Source organism: Salvelinus namaycush, unplaced genomic scaffold (assembly GCF_016432855.1).
Source record: "Salvelinus namaycush isolate Seneca unplaced genomic scaffold, SaNama_1.0 Scaffold7, whole genome shotgun sequence".
Lineage (NCBI taxonomy): Eukaryota > Metazoa > Chordata > Actinopteri > Salmoniformes > Salmonidae > Salvelinus > Salvelinus namaycush.
Genome location: NW_024061419.1, coordinates 297115 through 318287, shown reverse-complemented (window position 1 = coordinate 318287; position 21173 = coordinate 297115). Strand labels below are relative to the sequence as shown.

The 21173-nt window shown below is 39.9% G+C and overlaps 1 protein-coding gene across 1 annotated transcript; it reads left to right on the top strand.

The window, feature by feature from the left end:
- The first annotated feature begins 6416 nt into the window (after positions 1 to 6416).
- LOC120042504 (gastrula zinc finger protein XlCGF7.1-like) lies at positions 6417 to 19294 on the top strand. The gene is made up of 2 exons (XM_038987336.1): positions 6417 to 6446; positions 17712 to 19294. Exon 2 carries the CDS (start codon positions 17726 to 17728, stop codon positions 18518 to 18520), a length of 795 nt encoding a protein of 264 aa, XP_038843264.1. The 5' UTR covers positions 6417 to 6446; positions 17712 to 17725; the 3' UTR covers positions 18521 to 19294.
- The last annotated feature ends 1879 nt before the right edge of the window (positions 19295 to 21173 follow it).

Below are 21173 nucleotides of genomic sequence, written 5' to 3'. Positions count from 1 at the left end.
TAACCCATATGGTCTATTACATCATAAAACACTACTCAACCCATATGATCTATTACATCATAAAACACTACTCAACCCATATGATCTATTACATCATAAAACACTTTTCAACCCATATGATCTATTACATCATAAAACACTACTCAACCCATATGATCTATTACATCATAAAACACTACTTAACCCATATGATCTATTACATCATAAACACTACTCAACCCATATGATCTATTACATCATAAAACGCTACTCAACCCATATGATCTATTACATCATAAAACACTACTCAACCCATATGATCTATTACATCATAAAAGTCTAATAAAACATATACAAATATGTCATAGAGATTTCATATTTACGGGATCGTCAGCCATCTCCTTCAGCGCCGTTCTTCACATCATCTATTACATCATAAACCCACATGATCTATTACATCATAGATAATTAATATTTACTTTATATACTTTATAATATGGCTATATATGTACTGAACAAAAATATGAACGCAACATGCAACAATTTCAACGATTCACAGTACATATATGGAAATCAGTCAATGTCAAATTCATTAGGCCCTGATCTATGGATTTCATTAGGCCCTGATCACATGACTGGGCAGGGGTGCAGCCATGGGTGGGTCTAGGAGGGCATAGGCCCACCCACTGACAGGCCAGGCCCAGCCAATCAGAATTCGTTTTTCCCCACAAAGTGGCTTTATTACAGAGAGACGTTCTACTCGGTTCCATCAGCTGTCCAGGTGGCTGGTCTCAGTCTCCCGCAGGTGAAGAAGCCTGATGTGAAGGTCCTGGGTGGGTGTGGTTACGCATGGTCTGCATTTGTGAGGTCGGTTGGACGTACTGCCAAATTCTCTAAAACGACATTGTGTAGAGGAATTTACAGTACCAGTCAGAAGTTTGGATACACATACTCATTCGAGGGTTTTTCTTTGTTTTTACTATGTTCTACACGGTCCCGTGTGGCTCAGTTGGTAGAGCATGGTTATTGCAACGCCAGGGTTGTGGGTTCATTCCCCACGGGGGGACCAGGATGATTATGTATGAACTTTCCAATTTGTAAGTCGCTCTGGATAAGAGCGTCTGCTAAATGACTTAAATGTAGAATAATAGTGAAGACATAAACTATGAAATAACACATATGGAATCATGTAGTAACCAAAAAAGTGTTAAATCAAAATATTTTAGATTCTTCAAAGTAGCCACCCTTTGCCCTGATGACAGCTTTGCACACTCTTGGCATTCTCTCAACTAGCTTTATGAGGTTGTCACCTGGAATGCATTTCAATTAACAGGTGTGCCTTATTAAAGTTAATTTGTGGAATTTCTTTCTTTAATGCGTTTGAGCCAAGCAGCTGTGTTGTGACAAGGTAGGGGGGGGTATACAGAAGATAGCCCTATTTGGTAAAAGACCAAGTCCATATTATGGCCAGAACAGCTTAAATAAGCAAAGAGTAACAATTGTCCATCATTACTTTAAGACACGAAGGTCAGTCAATCTGGAAAATTTCAAGAACTTTGACAGTTTCTTCAAGTGCAGTCGCAAAAAAACATCAAGCGCTATGATGAAACTGGCTCTCATGAGGACCTCCACAGGAAAGGAAGACCCAGAGTTATCTCTGCTGCAGAGGATAAGTTCATTAGAGTTACCAGCCTCAGAAATATCAGCCCAAATAAATGCTTCACAGAGTTAAAGTAACAGACACATCCCAACCTACTAGGGAGTTACCCCCTAGGACTTACCCTACAGGTACCAGCCTGTATGAGTTTACCTTCCGGGACTTACCTTTTACTCTAAAGCTGCGACTAGTCGTTACACAATGGGCCTATAGAATTAAACTTTGGAATGAAACAGACATCTCAACATCATCTGTTCAGAGGAGACTGCGTGAATCAGGCCTTCATGGTTGAATTGCTGCAAAGAAACCACTACTAAAGGACACCAATAATAAGAAGAGACTTGCTTGGGCCAAGAAACACGAGCAATGGACATTAGACCGGTGGATATCTGTCCTTTGGTCTAATGAGTCCAAAGTTGAGATTTTTGGTTCCACGCATCATGTCTTTGTGAGATGCGGGGGAGGTGAACGGATGATCTCCGCATGTGTTGTTCCCACCGTGAAGCATGGAGGAGGAGATGTGATGGTGTGATGGTGCTTTGCTGGTGATGTTGTCAGTGATTTATTTAGAATTCAAGGTTGGCAACCATAGCATTCTGCAGTGATACGCCATCCCATCTGGTTTGCGCTTAGTGGGACTATCATTTGTTTCATTTCTTTTTCAACAGGACAATGAGCCAAAACACAGAGTGAAGAAAAAGCAACCAATAAGTGTTCAGCATATGTTGGAACTTCTTCAAGACTGTTGAAAAAAGCATTTCAGGTGAAGCAAGTTGACAGAATGCCAAGAGTGTGCAAAGCTGTCAAGGCAAAGGATGGCTACTTTGAAGAATCTCAAATATAAAATATATATATTGAACAGAAATGTAAATGCATCCTTCCGAGTGGCGCAGCGTCTAAGGCACTGCATTTTGCTGCATTAATACAGATCCTGGTTTGATACCCAGCTCTGTCGCAGCCGTCCACGACCAGGAGAGCCAATTGTCCCAGCGTCGTCCGGGTTGGGGGAGGGTTTGGCCTGTCAGGATGTCCTCTAGCGACTCCTGTGGCGGGCCGGGCGCATGCGTGGGAAATGTGTCAAGAAGTAGTGCGGTTGTGTTTCGGAGGACGCATGGCTCTTGACGTTCGCCTCTCCCGAGTCCGTACGGGAATAGCAGCAATGAGACAAGACTAACTACCAATTGACGAAAATTGGGGAGAAAAAGGGGGTGAAAAATATAAATATAATAATAATCATTTTTAAAAAGTCTGCCCCAAAATTTCACTTTTTTTTTACTTTACCCAAAATATCATGACATTAGTGATTAGTCAAAATGTAAAAAATGTGAACATCTAAATCAACATTGTGTTGAACCCTTGAGACAACGGGGAGGTGTTACTGATGTGCTTTGTGTCTGTCTCCAATGTAAAAAAGAAACTTCCACACTAAATTTCTTCTTTACTTATTTTATGTTTAAGGAAGTGTGTAGGTCGCATTCTGTATCATACAGCTATGAAAGTTATATATTTAGAACCACCTGCTCGATTGGAATCCAGTGATGTCTGTGTCTTGAGTGTCATAGAACTGTCTAGTGTTTTGTGTTCTGACTTATAAAACAGAATGAATAATTAATGTTAACATATTACCAGGAAGCTCTACAACATTTGTTTTAAAATCACACCAAGATTGTTTAAAATGATGAAATGTTTGAAAACTGACCTCAGGTTATTGAGGCATCTGATTTGGATTAATTTGCGACATATTTTCATGTGAATATTCTCAAATCTGCTTAAAACAATATATGCCTTTTCCCACCAGAAATGTTTCCATCAAACAGACTTATTGCAGATAAAAGGCTTTGTGTGATGACGTAGTGCATTCCCATGTACCGAATGAAAAATACAAGTTAAATGGGTTTCCATCTCATTTTCACACAGGACTGCAAAACCCTTTGGATAAAAGTCTCTGCTAAATGGCAGATATATCCACTGGTTATACCAAACATTTGGAACACCTTCCTAATATGGAGTTGAACCCTCCCCTTTTCCCCTCAGAACAGCCTCAATTTGTTGGGGCATGGACTCTACAAGGTATTGAAAGCTTTCCACAGGGACGCTGGCCCATGTTGACTTCAGTGCTTTCCACAATTGTGTCAAGTTGGATGGATGTCCTTTGGGTGCAGTGGAGGCTCCTCAGAGGAGGAAGGGGAGACCCATCCTCCTGAGTGATTTTCAGAAAAATAAAAATGGTAAAACATTTAGAAAGTTATCCTTTTTAGATAAAACTATACTAAATATAATCACGTCACCAAATAATTGATTAAAACATACTATTTTGCGTCCTCCTCTGGGTGCATTGACTTCAATACAAAACCTAGCAGGCTCATGGTTCTTAATAAGCCCTTCCATCGACTTAAACAGTAATTATGACAACTTCCGGAGGACGTCCTCCAACCTATCAGAGCTCTTGCAGCATGAACTGACATGTTGTCCACCCAATGAAAGGATCAGAGAATGAATCTAGTATTGAAAGCACAAGGTACAGCTAGCTAGCACTGCAGTGCATAACATGTGGTGAGTAGTTGAGAGAGAAAGAGAGTTTGTCATTTATTTTCCACTTTCAGTTTCACTTACTTAGCTAGCAAATGCAGCTAGGAAGTTTAGCCTACTCAAACACCTGGCTCAAACAGAGGGATGCTATGCTAAAAAATCGTCCTCCCTCATCTTAAACCGCATTGACTGCCACTGTTTGGGTGGTGGACCACTCTTGGTACACATGGGAAACTGTAGCGTTGCAGTTCTTGACACAAACCGGTGCGCCTGGCACCTACTACAATACCCCGTTCAAAGACACTTAACTATTTTGTCTTCCCAACTCACCCTCTGAATGATACACATACACAATCCATGCCTCAATTGTCTCAAGGCTTAAAAATCCTTATTTAACCTGTCTCCCCCCCTTCATCTACACTGATTGAAGTGGATTTAACTAGTGACATCAGTAAGGATCATAGCTTTAGCCTGGATTCACCTGGTCAGTCTGTGTCATGGAAGGAGCAGGTGTTCTTAATGTTTTGTCTACCCAGTGTAAAGCACTACATATAATCAAGTGCTATTTGCATGTGATGCATTTGCTCTGTTGTTTACAGGATGATGTGTATCTTATAGAGCGTGGCTTTAAGGGAATAGTATGGTCACATCTAGATAAAAACGAATGTGAAAATAAACAGACCAAATCTGTATTAAAACACTACCTATTCATAGAAGTATTTATTCATCATCTACATATTCATATTAAGCTTCTACGTCTGTGTACAAGAACGTATTATTTGTAAGACGTAAGAGAAAATATTTCAGCTTATTGTTAAATTATTATGACGTTATTTCCAATACAAAAAGTGTAGTAACTTGTTTCCAAACTGCGTTACCCACTCCAGCCAGCAGATGGCGGATGTGCGTCTTTCAGGTGATGATTCTTGCGTGACGTATAATTTACTGGACCGGACGCTTCTTCAGGAACAACAACACGGCTACTCTTTCAACCACGTCGGTAGCTTGCTAGCCAACATAAAACTGGAAGATTGACGCTTTAGACCATGTTAATGTACATTAGCTAATCTCAGTGTTTTGAACACATTTCTGTTGACGTATCAACTGGTTAACTTTAACCTAATTTGCAAACTTGTTAAAGATTGATACTGAGCCTAGCACTAGGCTAGTCGCTAATGCTACCTATGAGTTCACTAAACTACTCCTCCCCTGCTAAAGAAGATGAGGTTTGCTGTTTGGAGAAAGAAGCTCTGGCGCTGAACAATGTTGTGGGAGAAGAAGAGGAGGGTATTACAGTGAAAGAAGAGGAAGAACCTTTCAGAATGAAAAAGGAGGAAGAGGAGGTTGTTATAGGAAAAGAAGAGAAAGAACATTTTAGAGAGGAAGAAGAGGCTATCTCAATAAAGGTGAAGAAGGAAGACTTTTTGGGAGTGAAAGAGGAGGAGACAGAATATCTGATAAACACCAGTGAGTACTGTCTTAAACAGGGGCACACACTATGTAGTTGTTGAACTAATGTGAGGCATTCTACTGAAGTTCTACACTTGAAAATGTTGTTCGGTACTGTAGGAATTGTTAAAGGGGCCATCTGCCATTGGTACATATATTTTGGGGTCTTTTAAATTAGATTTATTGAATTCTCCATGTTGTCTGTATTAAAGTGCACCTCATCTAATATTACATACTTTTTCAATATTGGTGCATAATCTTTATTTAAAATATCAAGGGGATGCAACAGGCACCCATTTAGTGGAACAACCCTTTAACATTTGCATTTTAGGCTGTTTAGAGAGATTAATGCCTCTTGTAAGACCCTTTGTGATTGTAATAGACGGTCGTAAGTTTACTATCTGTTTGATGTTCTCATTCACACAGGAGAGAGACATGACTATGGTGGATCCTCTGGGGAGCCTCAACAACATCCTGATGCTGACGAGTCAGAGAAGAGTCTCTCCAGATCAGAACACCAGATGGTACAACTTGGTCTGGTCTAGCATACAGCTTGCTTTATCTGGGGCTGGGTTTCTGTAAAGCACTTTATGACAACAGTGACATCAGCATCCATAAGGATATGTGTCTGTGTCCCCTCTTTATGGTTACCAGGACAACGCTAGCCCTTCCGTCCTCCCGGAGTCCACGTGTCGTGCCTCTCCCGGTAGCACCTTACTGCTGGGTATGAAGAGGTTGTCTGTGCTGCTGGTGGACTGCAGGAAAACAACGGGGCTGAGTGGAACTGTGAGAGGAAGAGAAGAGAAGAAAGGATCAGATTTGACTCATCAAAGTAAGTGCTGTAGTTCAGTTTGAACAAATAAATAGATCTGTTCACTGGTATCTATTACCAGGACAACCAGCAGAGTTCTGTTAGTTGACAGGAAGATAGACTGGTATCTGTTACCAGGACAACCAGCAGAGTTCTGTTAGTTGACAGGAAGATAGACTGGTATCTGTTACCAGGACAACCAGCAGAGTTCTGTTAGTTGACATGAAGATAGACTGGTATCTGTTACCAGGACAACCAGCAGAGTTCTGTTAGTTGACAGGAAGATGGACTGGTATCTGTTACCAGGACAACCAGCAGAGTTCTGTTAGTTGACAGGAAGATAGACTGGTATCTGTTACCAGGACAACCAGCAGAGTTCTGTTAGTTGACAGGAAGATAGACTGGTATCTGTTACCAGGACAACCAGCAGAGTTCTGTTAGTTGACAGGAAGATAGACTGGTATCTGTTACCAGGACAACCAGCAGAGTTCTGTTAGTTGACAGGAAGATAGACTGGTATCTGTTACCAGGACAACCAGCAGAGTTCTGTTAGTTGACAGGAAGATAGACTGGTATCTGTTACCAGGACAACCAGCAGAGTTCTGTTAGTTGACAGGAAGATAGACTGGTGGATATGGATGTTATGAATATCATAACACTGAAAAAGGATTCTGCCAATGAAAAGAGAGAAACCAATAGACCATATAAAACCTTGATGAAAGTTAGCTTTGGAGAAAAAGTTGAAAGATTATCCGATATGAGGTGCATGTTTTACTAAAACTTTCCCTTAAAACATTATGGATGTTACATTGTCTGTCCCAGTCAACCCCCTATTTTTACCAGACTGTACAACAGGCAAACAAAACTCCAGACACTATAATTTGTCCTGTGTTAATTAATGAACTAATACTGGAGGAAAGCTGTGATCAGGCTGCCCACTGAAGAGAAAGCTTCAAACTGTAACTAGTGCCGGCAACCTGGTTCAGGTTATCAATCAACCTACCAGGGTAGTTACAAACAGTACAGGAATGAAATCATCAACATATTTTGATCATATCTTTACTAATGCTGCAGAAATGTGTTTGAAAGCAGTATCCAGATCCATCAGATGTAGTGATCACCATATAGTAGCCATGTCTAGGAAAACAACAGTTCCAAAGGCTGGGCCTAATATTGTGTAAAAGAGGTCATACAATAAGTTTTGTAGTGATTCCTATGTTGTTGATGTAAATAATATTTTTTGGTCCGTGGTGTGTAATGATGAGCAACCAGACGCTGTCCTTGACACATTTATGAAATTGCTTATCCCAGTTACTAATAAGCATGCACCCGATAAGAAAATGACTGTAAAAACTGTTAAATCCATGTGGATTGATGAGGAATAGAAAAATGGTATGATGAAGAGCAGTGGTTCCCAAACGTTTTATAGTTCCGTACCCCTTCAAACATTCAACCTCCAGCTACGTACCCCCTCTTGCACCAGAGTCAGCGCACTCTCAAATGTTGTTTTTTGTCATCATTGTAAGCCGGTCACACACACACACACTATACGATACATTTATTAAACATAAGAATGAGTGTGAATTTGTCACAACCCGGCTCGTGGGAAATGACAAAGAGCTCTTATAGGACCAGCGCACAAATAATAATCAATAATTTAGCTCTTTATTTAACCATCTTACATATAAAACCTTATTTGTTCATTGAAATTTGTAAATAACTCACCACAGGTTAATGAGAAGGGTGTGCTTGAAAGGATGCACATAACTCTGCAATGTTGTATTGGAGAGATTCTCAGTCTTAAATCTTTTTCCACACAGTCTGTGTCTGTATTTAAAACATGTCTATACTTTGCCCCTTGATAACCAGCGCACTTCTGTATGTTGTAAAAGTGTGACATGGTCACTGCCCATATCATTGCATAGTGCAGAAAATACACGAGAGTTCAGGGGCCTTGCTTTAACTAAGTTAACCATTTTCACTGTAGTGTCCAAAACGTCTTTCAAGCAGTCAGGTATTTCCTTGGCAGCAAGAGCCTCTCGGTGGATGCTGCAGTGTACCAACATCAGCAGCAGCTACATTTGGCTACATAAGGACCGTTAGTGGAATTCCCGCGAGAGAGTAACGGTTAATGTGATTGGATGTTAATTATTTAACTAGGCTACCTGTATTTGACTTTGTTATTTCGCTGAACGCTAGATGGTTTAATTTTATTTTTGGCAGTGAAATGAGACTCCCAGTGATGGAGTGCAGGGGGGGTAATAATCTGTATTGCCTCTCAGTGGTGGAGTGCAGGGGGGGGGGGTAATAATCTATATTACCTCTCAGTGGTGGAGTGCAGGGGGGGGGGGTAATAATCTGTATTACCTCTCAGTGGTGGAGTGCAGGGGGGGGGGGGTAATAATCTATATTACCTCCCAGTGGTGGAGTGCAGGGGGGGTAATAATCTATATTACCTCCCAGTGGTGGAGTGCAGGGGGGGTAATAATCTGTATTACCTCCCAGTGGTGGAGTGCAGGGGGGGTAATAATCTATATTACCTCCCAGTGGTGGAGTGCAGGGGGGTAATAATCTATATTACCTCCCAGTGGTGGAGTGCAGGGGGGTATTAATCTGTATTACCTCCCAGTGGTGGAGTGCAGGGGGGTAATAATCTGTATTACCTCCCAGTGGTGGAGTGCAGGGGGGTAATAATCTATATTACCTCCCAGTGGTGGAGTGCAGGGGGGGTAATAATCTGTATTACCTCCCAGTGGTGGAGTGCAGGGGGGTAATAATCTGTATTACCTCCCAGTGGTGGAGTGCAGGGGGGGGTAATAATCTGTATTACCTCCCAGTGGTGGAGTGCAGGGGGGGTAATAATCTGTATTACCTCCCAGTGGTGGAGTGCAGGGGGGGTAATAATCTGTATTACCTCCCAGTGGTGGAGTGCAGGGGGGGGGTAATAATCTGTATTACCTCCCAGTGGTGGAGTGCAGGGGGGGGGGGGTAATAATCTGTATTACCTCCCAGTGGTGGAGTGCAGGGGGGGTAATAATCTGTATTACCTCCCAGTGGTGGAGTGCAGGGGGGGGTAATAATCTGTATTACCTCCCAGTGGTGGAGTGCAGGGGGGTAATAATCTGTATTACCTCCCAGTGGTGGAGTGCAGGGGGGGTAATAATCTGTATTACCTCCCAGTGGTGGAGTGCAGGGGGGGGTAATAATCTGTATTACCTCCCAGTGGTGGAGTGCAGGGGGGGTAATAATCTGTATTACCTCCCAGTGGTGGAGTGCAGGGGGGGGTAATAATCTGTATTACCTCCCAGTGGTGGAGTGCAGGGGGGGGTAATAATCTGTATTACCTCCCAGTGGTGGAGTGCAGGGGGGGGGGGGTAATAATCTGTATTACCTCCCAGTGGTGGAGTGCAGGGGGGGTAATAATCTGTATTACCTCCCAGTGGTGGAGTGCAGGGGGGGGTAATAATCTGTATTACCTCCCAGTGGTGGAGTGCAGGGGGGTAATAATCTGTATTACCTCCCAGTGGTGGAGTGCAGGGGGGGTAATAATCTGTATTACCTCCCAGTGGTGGAGTGCAGGGGGGGGGTAATAATCTGTATTACCTCCCAGTGGTGGAGTGCAGGGGGGGTAATAATCTGTATTACCTCCCAGTGGTGGAGTGCAGGGGGGGGTAATAATCTGTATTACCTCCCAGTGGTGGAGTGCAGGGGGGGGTAATAATCTGTATTACCTCCCAGTGGTGGAGTGCAGGGGGGGTAATAATCTGTATTACCTCCCAGTGGTGGAGTGCAGGGGGGTTTGCATGGGTGTGTCGGTGGGTGTGTTCATAGACAACAAAGGCCTTAAAATGTCCCAAATCTTCTCGGCAAAATGTAAACAGTTTCACACAAAATCAATACAATTCAAAACAACAACAAACATGGAAAGGATAAAAATAAAGTCTGCAGCAGTGAAAAGCATTAGAGGGAAAATGAGAGAGGAGGGTCTGAGCTGTTGACTTCAGTCTGTCCGTCTGAAACACCTGATGGTTTGTTGGTTTGTTTTTCAAAGCTTCACAACAATGTTGCTACTCCACCACTCACACAATGACAGGAGCGGTCCCAAACAGACTACAACCACGACCTAGAGCGGTAACACCGGCGATCGATTTAAGACTCCATAATGTTTCATCATTAGATGCTCCAGTCCTCCTTTAAGACTCCATAATGTTTCATCATTAGATGCTACAGTCCTCCTTTAAGACTCCATAATGTTTCATCATTAGATGCTCCAGTCCTCCTTTAAGACTCCATAATGTTTCATCATTAGATGCTACAGTCCTCCTTTAAGACTCCATAATGTTTCATCATTAGATGCTCCAGTCCTCCTGTAAGACTCCATAATGTTTCATCATTAGATGCTATAGGCTAATACCGATTAATCGGACGATTTTATTATTATTTTTTATTTGTAATAATGACAATTACAACAATACTGAATGAACACTTATTTTAACTTAATATAATACATCAATAAAATCAATTTAGCCTCAAATAAATAATGAAACATGTTCAATTTGGTTTAAATAATGCAACAACAAAGTGTTGGAGAAGAAAGTAAAAGTGCAATATGTACCATGTAAGAAAGCTAACGTTTATGTTCCTTGCTCAGAACATGAGAACATATGAAAGCTGGTGGTTCCTTTTAACATGAGTCTTCAGTATTCCCAGGTAAGAAGTTTTAGGTTGTAGTTACTATAGGAATTATAGGACTATTTCTCTCTATACGATTTGTGTTTCATATACCTTTGACTATTGGATGTTCTTATAGGCACTTTAGTATTGCCAGTGTAACAGTATAGCTTCCATCCCTCTCCTCGCCGCTACCTGGGCTCGAACCAGGAACACATCGTAACAGCCACCCTCGAAGCAGCTTTACCCATGCAGAGCAAGGGGAACAACTACTCCAAGTCTCAGAGCGATTGACGTTTGAAACGCTATTAGCGCGCACCCCGCTAACTAGCTAGCCATTTCACATCGGTTACACCAGCCTAATCTCGGGAGTTGATAGGCTTGAATTCATAAACAGCAGAGCTGCTGGCAAAACGCACGAAAGTGCTGTTTGAATGAATGCTTACGAGCGTGCTGGTGCCCACCATCGCTCAGTCAGACTGCTGTATCAAATCATAGACTTAATTATAACATAATAACACACAGAAATACGAGCCTTAGGTCATTAATATGGTCGAATCCGGAAACTATCATCTCGAAAACAAAACATTTATTCTTTCAGTGAAATACGGAACCGTTCCGTATTTTATCTAACGGGTAGCATCCATCAGTCTAAATATTCCTGTTACATTGCACAACCTTCAATGTTATGTCATAATTATGTAAAATTCTGGCAAATTAGTTCGCAATGAGCCAGGTGGCCCAAACTGTTGCATATACCCTGACTCTGCGTGCAATGAACGCAAGAGAAGTGACACAATTTCACCTGGTTAATCTTGCCTGCTAACCTGGATTTCTTTTAGCTAAATATGCAGGTTTAAAAATATATACTTCTGTGTATTGATTTTAAGAAAGGCATTGATGTTTATGGTTAGGTACACGTTGGAGCAACGACAGTCCTTTTTCGCGAATGCGCACTTTACCACTTCATCAGATGGCACTCATAGTTACACAATGTTACACAATACAGCACTCATGTTACACAATACATGTATGTTTTGTTCGATAAAGTTAATATTTATATCCAAATATCTCAGTTTACATTGGCGAGTTATGTTCAGTAATGTTGTGCCTCGAAAACATCCGGCGAATTTGCAGAGAGCCACATCAATTTACAGAAATACTCATCATAAACTTTGATAAAAGATACAAGTGTTATGCACAGAATTAAAGATATACTTCTCCTTAATGAAACCGCTGTGTCAGATTTCAAAAAAGCTTTACGGAAAAAGCACACCATGCAATAATCTGAGTACAGCTCTAAGCCACAAAAACAAGCCATACAGATACCCGGAGTCAGTAAAAGTCAGAAATAGCGTTATAAATATTCACTTACCTTTGATGATCTTCATCAGAATGCACTCCCAGGAATCCCAGTTCCACAATAAATGTTTGTTTTGTTCGATGAAGTTCATCTTTATGTCCAAATACCTCCTTTTTGTTAGCGCGTTTAGTTCAACAATCGAAATTCACAAGGCGTGGGCAAGTCCAGACGAAAATCCAAACGAAAAGTCAAAAAAGTTCTATTACATTTCGTAGAAACATGTCAAACGATGTATAGAATGAATCTTTAGGATGTTTTTATCATAAATCTTCCATAATGTTCCAACCGGACATTTGTCTTTAGAAATGAAAGGGAACTTAGCTCAAGGCATTCTGCCAGACCCCTTAGTCAAACAGCTCTTATTCGCTCCCCCTTTACAGTAGAAGCCTCAAACAAGGTTCTAAAGACTGTTGACATCTAGTGGAAACCTTAGGAAGTGCAATATGACCCCATTTACACTGTATATTCGAAAGGCAATGACTTGAAAAACTATAAACCTCAGATTTCCCACCCTCCCCCTCTCTCCCTGTAGTGTTGTACTGAAACAGCTGCAGGAACGTGACTCGTGACGTTGCTGGATGCGGACCTCGCTCTGATACTTTGCCATTTAATTTGTTATTTTATTAAAGTTATGACCTTTGTCTTTCAGCTTTTTAAATGTATGTCTGAGAAAAAAAACACTTTTCAACCCGTAAAACATATACAAATAAACTCAGCAAAAAAATGAACATATTTTTTTCAGGACCCTGTCTTTCAAAGATAATTCGTAAAAATCCAAATAACTTCACAGATCTTCATTGTAAAGGGTTTAAAACCTGTTTGGGCTGCAAGCCCGACGTCGGTACACTTATGACAACAGCCAGCTCAAAGTGCAGGGCGCGAAATTCAAAATATATATATTTTTTATATTTAACTTTCACACATTAACAAGTCCAATACAGCATATGAAAGGTACACATCTTGTGAATCAAGCCAACATGTCCGATTTTTAAAATGTTTTACAGGGAAGACAAAATATGTAAATCTATTAGCTAACCACGTTAGCAAAAGACACCACTTTTCTTACTCCATCAGTTTCTTACTCCATCAGTAGCTATCACAAATTCGACCAAATAAAGAAATAAATAGCCACTAACCAAGAAAAAACTTCATCAGATGACAGTCTGATAACATATTTATTGTATAGCATATGTTTTGTTCGAAAAATTTGCATATTTCAGGTATAAATCATAGTTTACATTTCAGCTACAATCAGAAATTGCACCGAAAGCAGCCATAATATTTACAGACACCAACGTCAAATACCTAATTACTCATCATAAAACATTTCTGAAAAATACATAGTGTACAGCAATTGAAAGACAGGCATCTTGTGATTCCAGACAATATTTCCGATTTATTAAATGTTTTACAGCGAAAACAAAATGTAGCGCTATATTAGCGTAGCCACAATAGCCAGAAACACTTGGGCGCCCACGACCAGTTCACATGCACGACAGATATTAGAAATAGCATCATAAAATGTTTCTTACTTTTGGTGATCTTCCGTCAGAATGTTGGACAAGGTGTCCTTTGTCCAGAACAGTCGTTGTTTTGATCTGGAACGGCAAATATCCCTCTTCATTTAGCATGCACACTAGCCGAGTGGCACGGATCTCTCCAACGACAACAACGTCAGAGAACAAAACACGGCAAAACTCCCGAAAAAATTTCAATAATCTGATTAAACTATATTGAAAAAACATACGTTACGATGATATGGTCACATGTATCAAATAAAATCTAAGACGGAGATGTTAGTCGTCCATAACGAGAGCAAAACAGAAGGCATATCCATGTCCTCTTTCGCGCGCTCCAGAAACAGGAAGTGGACGGTCACATCAAAGAAATAGCTTTTATTCCACCTCAGACCAAGATAAACACAAAATTTCTTCTCTCACAGCCTCTTGACACCCAGAGGAAGGCGTATGAAGTGTACGTAGACTCTTACGTATCATGACCATGTATAGGCAGGAAGTTGAACAGAGCATATATTTCTGACATTCCACTTCCTGGTCAGGAAAAGTGCTGCAGAATGAGTTCTGTTTCACTCAGAGAAATAATTCAAACGGTTTTAGAAACTAGAGAATGTTTTCTATCCAATAGTAATAATAATATGCATATTGTACGAGCAAGAATTGAGTACGAGGCCGTTTGAAATGGGCACTATTTAACTGGCTACTCAATACTGCCCCTTGCAGCCATAAGAAGTTTTAAACACTGTTTCCCATGTTTGTTCAATGAACCATAAACAATTAACGTAAAACATATACAAATATGATGATGTCATAATGAATTCATGACATGTGAATGAACAAGCCTTTTCATACTTCATAACATGGCTTTATACAGTGCCTACATTATTATATACACTATATACAGTGCCTACATTATTATATACACTATATACATTATTATATACACTATATACAGTGCCTACATTATTATATACACTATATACGGTGCCTACATTATTATATACACTATATACAGTGCCTACATTATTATATACACTATATACAGTGCCTACATTATTATATACCCTATATACAGTGTCTACATTATTATATACACTATATACACTTTATATTATTATATACCCTATATACAGTGCCTACATTATTATATACACTATATACACTTTATATTATTATATACCCTATATACAGTGTCTACATTATTATATACACTATATACAGTGTCTACATTATTATATACACTATATACAGTGCCTACATTATTATATACACTATATACAGTGCCTACATTATTATATACACTATATACGGTGCCTACATTATTATATACACTATATACAGTGCCTACATTATTATATACACTATATACAGTGTTTACATTATTATATACACTATATACAGTGTCTACATTATTATATACACTATATACAGTGCCTACATTATTATATACAATATATACAGTGCCTACATTATTATATACCCAATATACAGTGTCTACATTATTATATACACTATATACAGTGTCTACATTATTATATACACTATATACAGTGCCTACATTATTATATACACTATATACAGTGCCTACATTATTATATACACTATATACAGTGCCTACATTATTATATACACTATATACGGTGTCTTCATTATTATATACACTATATACACTTTATATTATTATATACACTATATACAGTGCCTACATTATTATATACACTATATACAGTGCCTACATTATTATATACACTATATACGGTGTCTTCATTATTATATACACTATATACAGTGCCTACATTATTATATACACTATATATGGTGCCTTCGGAAAGTCAGAACCCTTGACTTTTTCCGTGTTTTTTTACATTACAGTCTGATTCTAAAATATATATATTTGTATATATTCCTCATCAATATATACACAATACCCAAAAACAGGATTTTAGAAAGTTTTGCAAATGTATTAAAAAACAGAAATACCTTATTTACATAAGTATTCAGACCCTTTGATATGAGCCTCGAAATTGAGCTGAGGATCATCACGTTTCCATTGATTATCCTGTGTAGCGACGCTCCCCATCCAACCTGAGAGAGCTTGAGGGGATCTGCAGAGAAGAATGGGAGAAACTCCCCAAATACAGGTGTGTCATGCTTATAGCATCATACCCAAGAAGACTCGAGGCTGTAATCGCTGCCAAAGGTGCTTCAACAAAGTACTGCGTAAAGGGTCTGAATACTTACGTATATGTGATATTTAAGTTTGTTATTTTTTATAAATTAGGAAGAATTTCGAAAAACGTTTTTGCTTTGTCATTATGGGGTATTATGTGTCGATTGATGAGGGGAAAAAAAACAATTGAATACATTTTAGAATAAGGCTGTACCTCAGCAAAATGTGTAAAAAGTCAAGGAGTCTGAATACTTTTCGAAGGCACTGTATAAATACTGAACACAAATATAAATGCAACAATTTCAACGATTTCAAGTTCAAATTAGAAAATCAGTCAATGTAAATAAATGAATGAGGCCCTTGGACTTCACATGACTGGCTAGGGGGGGCAGCCATTGGTGGCCCTGGGAGAGCATAACCCAGAACCGCCAATCACAATTAGTTTTTCCCCACAAAAGGGCTTTATTGCAGAGAGAAGTACTCTTCAGTTTCATCATCTGTCCGGGTGGCTGGTCTCAGACGATGTGGAGGTCCTGGGCTGGCGTTGTTAAACGTGGTCTGCGGTTGTGAGGCCAGTTCGATGTACTGCCAAATTTTCTAAAATGACGTTGGAGGCAGCGTCTAGTAGAGAAATTAACATTCAATTATCTGATAACTGCTCCAGTGGATATTCCTGCAGTCAGCATGCCAATTGCACGCTCCCTCAAAACTTGAGACATCTGTGGCATTGTGTTGTGTTGCAAAACTGCACATTTTAGAGTGGCATTTTATTGTCCCCCGCACAAGGTGCACCTGTGTAATGACCGTGCTGTTTAATCAGCTTCTTGATATGCCACAACTGTCAATTGGATGGATTGTTTTGGCAAAGGAGAAATGTAACAGGGATGTAAACAAATTTGCGCACAGAATTTGAGAGAAATAAGCTTTTGTGTGTATGGAAGATATATGTTATTTCAGCTCATGAAACATGGGACCAACACTTTACATGTTGTGTTTATATTTTTAGGAACATCTATCCAAAATATGTCACGCAATTTTTTTACTTTACACAAAATATCATGACGTTAATGATAGTCCAAAAAATGTAAATGTGTGAACATCTAAATACATCAAAAAGCCGTTGTGTGGAACCCAACGGGGAGATGTTACTGATGTGCTTTGTGTCTGTCTCCAAGTTTTGGATTTCCACACAAAATTACTTCTTTACTTATTTTATGTTTAAGGAAGTGTGTAGGTCACATTCTGTATCATACAGCTATGAAAGTTATATATTTAGAACCACCTGCTCGATTGGAATCCAGCAACGTCTGTGTCTTGAGTGTCATAGAACTGTCTAGTGTTTTGTGTTCTGACTTGTTAAACAGAAATAAAAATAAGTAATGTAAACATATTATCAGTAATTACCAGGAAGCTCTACAACATCATTTGTTTAAAATTAGGAAATAATTGAAAACTGGCCTCGGGCTATTGAGGGATCTGATTTGGATTAAACCTCATAGCAAGGCAGTTTTATCATGTGGAGATTTCATGCTGGTCTCTCTTAAAATAAGCACTGTCTTTGGCAGGAGGAAAACCAAACATGGAGGAACCAGAGACATCCAAACCAGCAAGACGACACCTTTGCTCCCAGATTGGAAAAAGTTTTACCAAGTTAGGAAGCCTGAAAAGACATGAGAGGACACACACAGAACCGAAGCCACAAAATTGCGGCCAGTGTGGAAAGAGTTTTAGCCACTTAGGAAATCTGAAAGCTCATGAGCGAACACACACACGGGAGAGGCCTTTCCATTGCGCCCAGTGTGGAAAGAGTTTTAAGCGGTTAGACACCCTTAAAACTCACGAGCAAATACACACAGGGGAGAAGCCATACCATTGCGTCCAGTGTGGAAAGAGTTTTAGCCAGTCAGGAAGCCTGAAAGTTCATGAGCGAATACATACAGGGGAGAAGTCATACCTTTGCGCCCAGTGTGGAAAGAGTTTTATCCAGTCAGGAAGCCTGAAGGAACACATGAGACTGCACACAGGGGAGAAGCCTTACTACTGCTCACATTGTGGAAAGCGTTTTAACCATTTAGTTAGCATGAAAAGACATGAGAGGATACACACAGGAGCGAAGCCACACCCTTGCTCCCAGTGTGGCAAAAGTTTTATGCGGTTAGACACCCTCAAAGCTCATGAACGAATACACACAGGGGAGACACCATACCATTGCACCCAGTGTGGAAATAGTTTTTGCCAGTCAGGAAGCCTGAAAGTTCATGAGAGAATACACACAGGGGAGAAGCCATACCAATGCTCCCAGTTTTCAAAGTGTTTTACCCATTTAGGAAGCCTGAAGGAACACATGAGACAGCACACAGAGGAGAAGCCTTAAAAATGTTCAGACTGTGGGAAGACATATTACTCATCACAGTCACTTAAACGTCATGTGAGAATCCACACAGGAGAGATTAATGACTTCTCCTAGTGTGTAAACTCATGTTTCACATCACATTGACTTAAAATTCATCAGAGAACACATCCAATTTGTAAGTCTCTCTGGATAAGAGCGTCTGCTAAATGACTTAAATGTAAATGTTAAATGTAATACACAGTGCTCCCATTGTCTTATATTGTTGACTGATAATGTGTTTACCTGTTTTGTCCATATGAAATTGAATTGTACCAAGTATACTCAAACATATATTTGTATGTTTTTATTAGAAAACATGATTTGAATATGGAGTCTGTCAGTTTGCATATAGAGTAGATCAGTTTCCATGTGTTTAAATGGTCCTTTTTTAAACTCTTTGTGTGTGTTTATCTGGGTGTGTCATTCCTCCAGCACTACAGATAATACAGTGATATTTGGATGTGATGCATTTGTTCCATTGTTTACATTTGCATTGTTGGCCCACTGATGATTTAATGAAATTCAAATATTCAGACTGTAACGGAAAATGTTAATTGTATGTGTCCACATAACTGAGTATGTGACTAACCTTGTGAAACTGTCCTATTATAATCTCCTGTTCTTGGGAGTATCATCCTGTGTTGCAGACCAGCTGTTTGCATCTGTGTCCTTGTATGAATAAAGTCCTTTTATGAAGTCCCAGGAACAGGAAACTGTAAAGATATGTACTCATCACCCAATGCTTCAGGAATTCAGACTGTCTACACTGCGCTGTGTAACTCTGTTATTCTCTCTGAGCTCAGAAATAAAGAATCTTGGTTTGACTTGGACTTCATCCAACTGGCAACCTAAATCCAATGACAGGTGACATTTTGTGTTGATTTTATGTTGAATTCACTTTAGTTGACGACTCAAAGAAATGTAAATAGAAACTAGATGTTGAACTGACGTCTGTGCCCAGTGGGCTGGTTTGAATAAGTAGCAGGTGTTGGATCAATATCCACCTTAGTTGGTTACGGGATCGTCAGCCATCTCCTTCAGCGCCGTTCTTCACATCATCTATTATATCATAAACCCACATGATCTATTACATCATAGATAATTCATATTTACTTTATATACTTTATAATATGGCTATATATGTACTGAACGAAAATATAAACCCAACATGCAACAATTTCAACGATTCACAGTACATATATGGAAATCAGTCAAAGTCAAATTCATTAGGCCCTGATCTATGGACTTCACATGACTGGGCAGGGGTGCAGCCATGGGTGGGTCTAGGAGGGCATAGGCCCACCCACTGACGAGCCAGGCCCAGATCCAGCCAATCAGAATTAGTTTTTCCCCACAAAATGGCTTTATTACAGAGAGACGTTCTACTCGGTTCCATCAGCTGTCCAGGTGGCTGGTCTCAGTCTCCCGCAGGTGAAGAAGCCGGATGTGGAGGTCCTGGGTGGGTGTGGTTACGCATGGTCTGCATTTGTGAGGTCGGTTAGACGTACTGCCAAATTCTCTAAAACGACGTTGTGTAGAGGAATTTACAGTACCAGTCAAAAGTTTGGATACACCTACTCATTCGAGGGTTTTTCTTAGTTTTTACTATGTTCTACATTGTAGAATAATAGTGAAGACATAAACTATGAAATAACACATATGGAATCATGTAGTAACCAAAAAAGTGTAGTTACCTCTGCTGCAGAGGATAAGTTCATTAGAGTTACCAGCCTCAGAAATTGCAACCCAAATTAATGCTTCACAGAGTTCAATTAACAGACACATCTCAAGATCATCTGTTCAGAGGAGACTGCGTGAATCAAATCAAATCAAATGTATTTATATAGCCCTTCTTACATCAGCTGATATCTCAAAGTGCTGTACAGAAACTCAGCCTAAAACCCCAAACAGCAAGCAATGCAGGTGTAGAAGCACGGTGGCTAGGAAAAACTCCCTAGGCAATGAGGGGTGGCCAGTCCTCTTCTGGCTGTGCCGGGTGGAGATTATAACAGAACATGGCCAAGATGTTCAAATGTTCATAAATGACCAGCATGGTCAAATAATAATAATCACAGTAGTTGTCGAGGGTGCAGCAAGTCAGCACCTCAGGAGTAAATGTCAGTTGGCTTTTCATTGCCGATCATTAAGAGTATCTCTTATCAGGCCTTCATCGGGCCTTCATGGTCGAATTGCTGCAAAGAAACCACTACTAAAAGGACACCACTACTAAAAGGACACCAATAAGAAGAAGAGACTTGCTTGGGCCAAGAAACACGAACAATGGACATTAGACCGGTGGAAATCTGTCCTTTGGTCTGATGAATCCAAATTTGAGATTTTTGGTTCCAAACGCAGTGAGACAAGACTAACTACCAATTGACAAAAATTGGGGAGAAAAGGGGGGTGAAAAATATAAATATAATAATAATAATTTTTAAAAAGTCTGCCCCCAATGTCACTTTTTTAAAAAACTTTTTTTTTTTACTTTAACCACTACATTAACATTCTGTTGAACCCTTGAGACAACGGGGAGGTGTTACTGATGTGCTTTGTGTCTGTCTCCAATGTAAAAAAGAAACTTCCACACTAAATTACTTCTTTAATAATTTTATGGTTAAGGAAGTGTGTAGGTCAC

Bases quoted from the DNA above. Each gene is read 5' to 3' on its own strand.
- LOC120042504 (XM_038987336.1), top strand. From the start codon at position 17,726: ATGGAGGAACCAGAGACATCCAAACCAGCAAGACGACACCTTTGCTCC.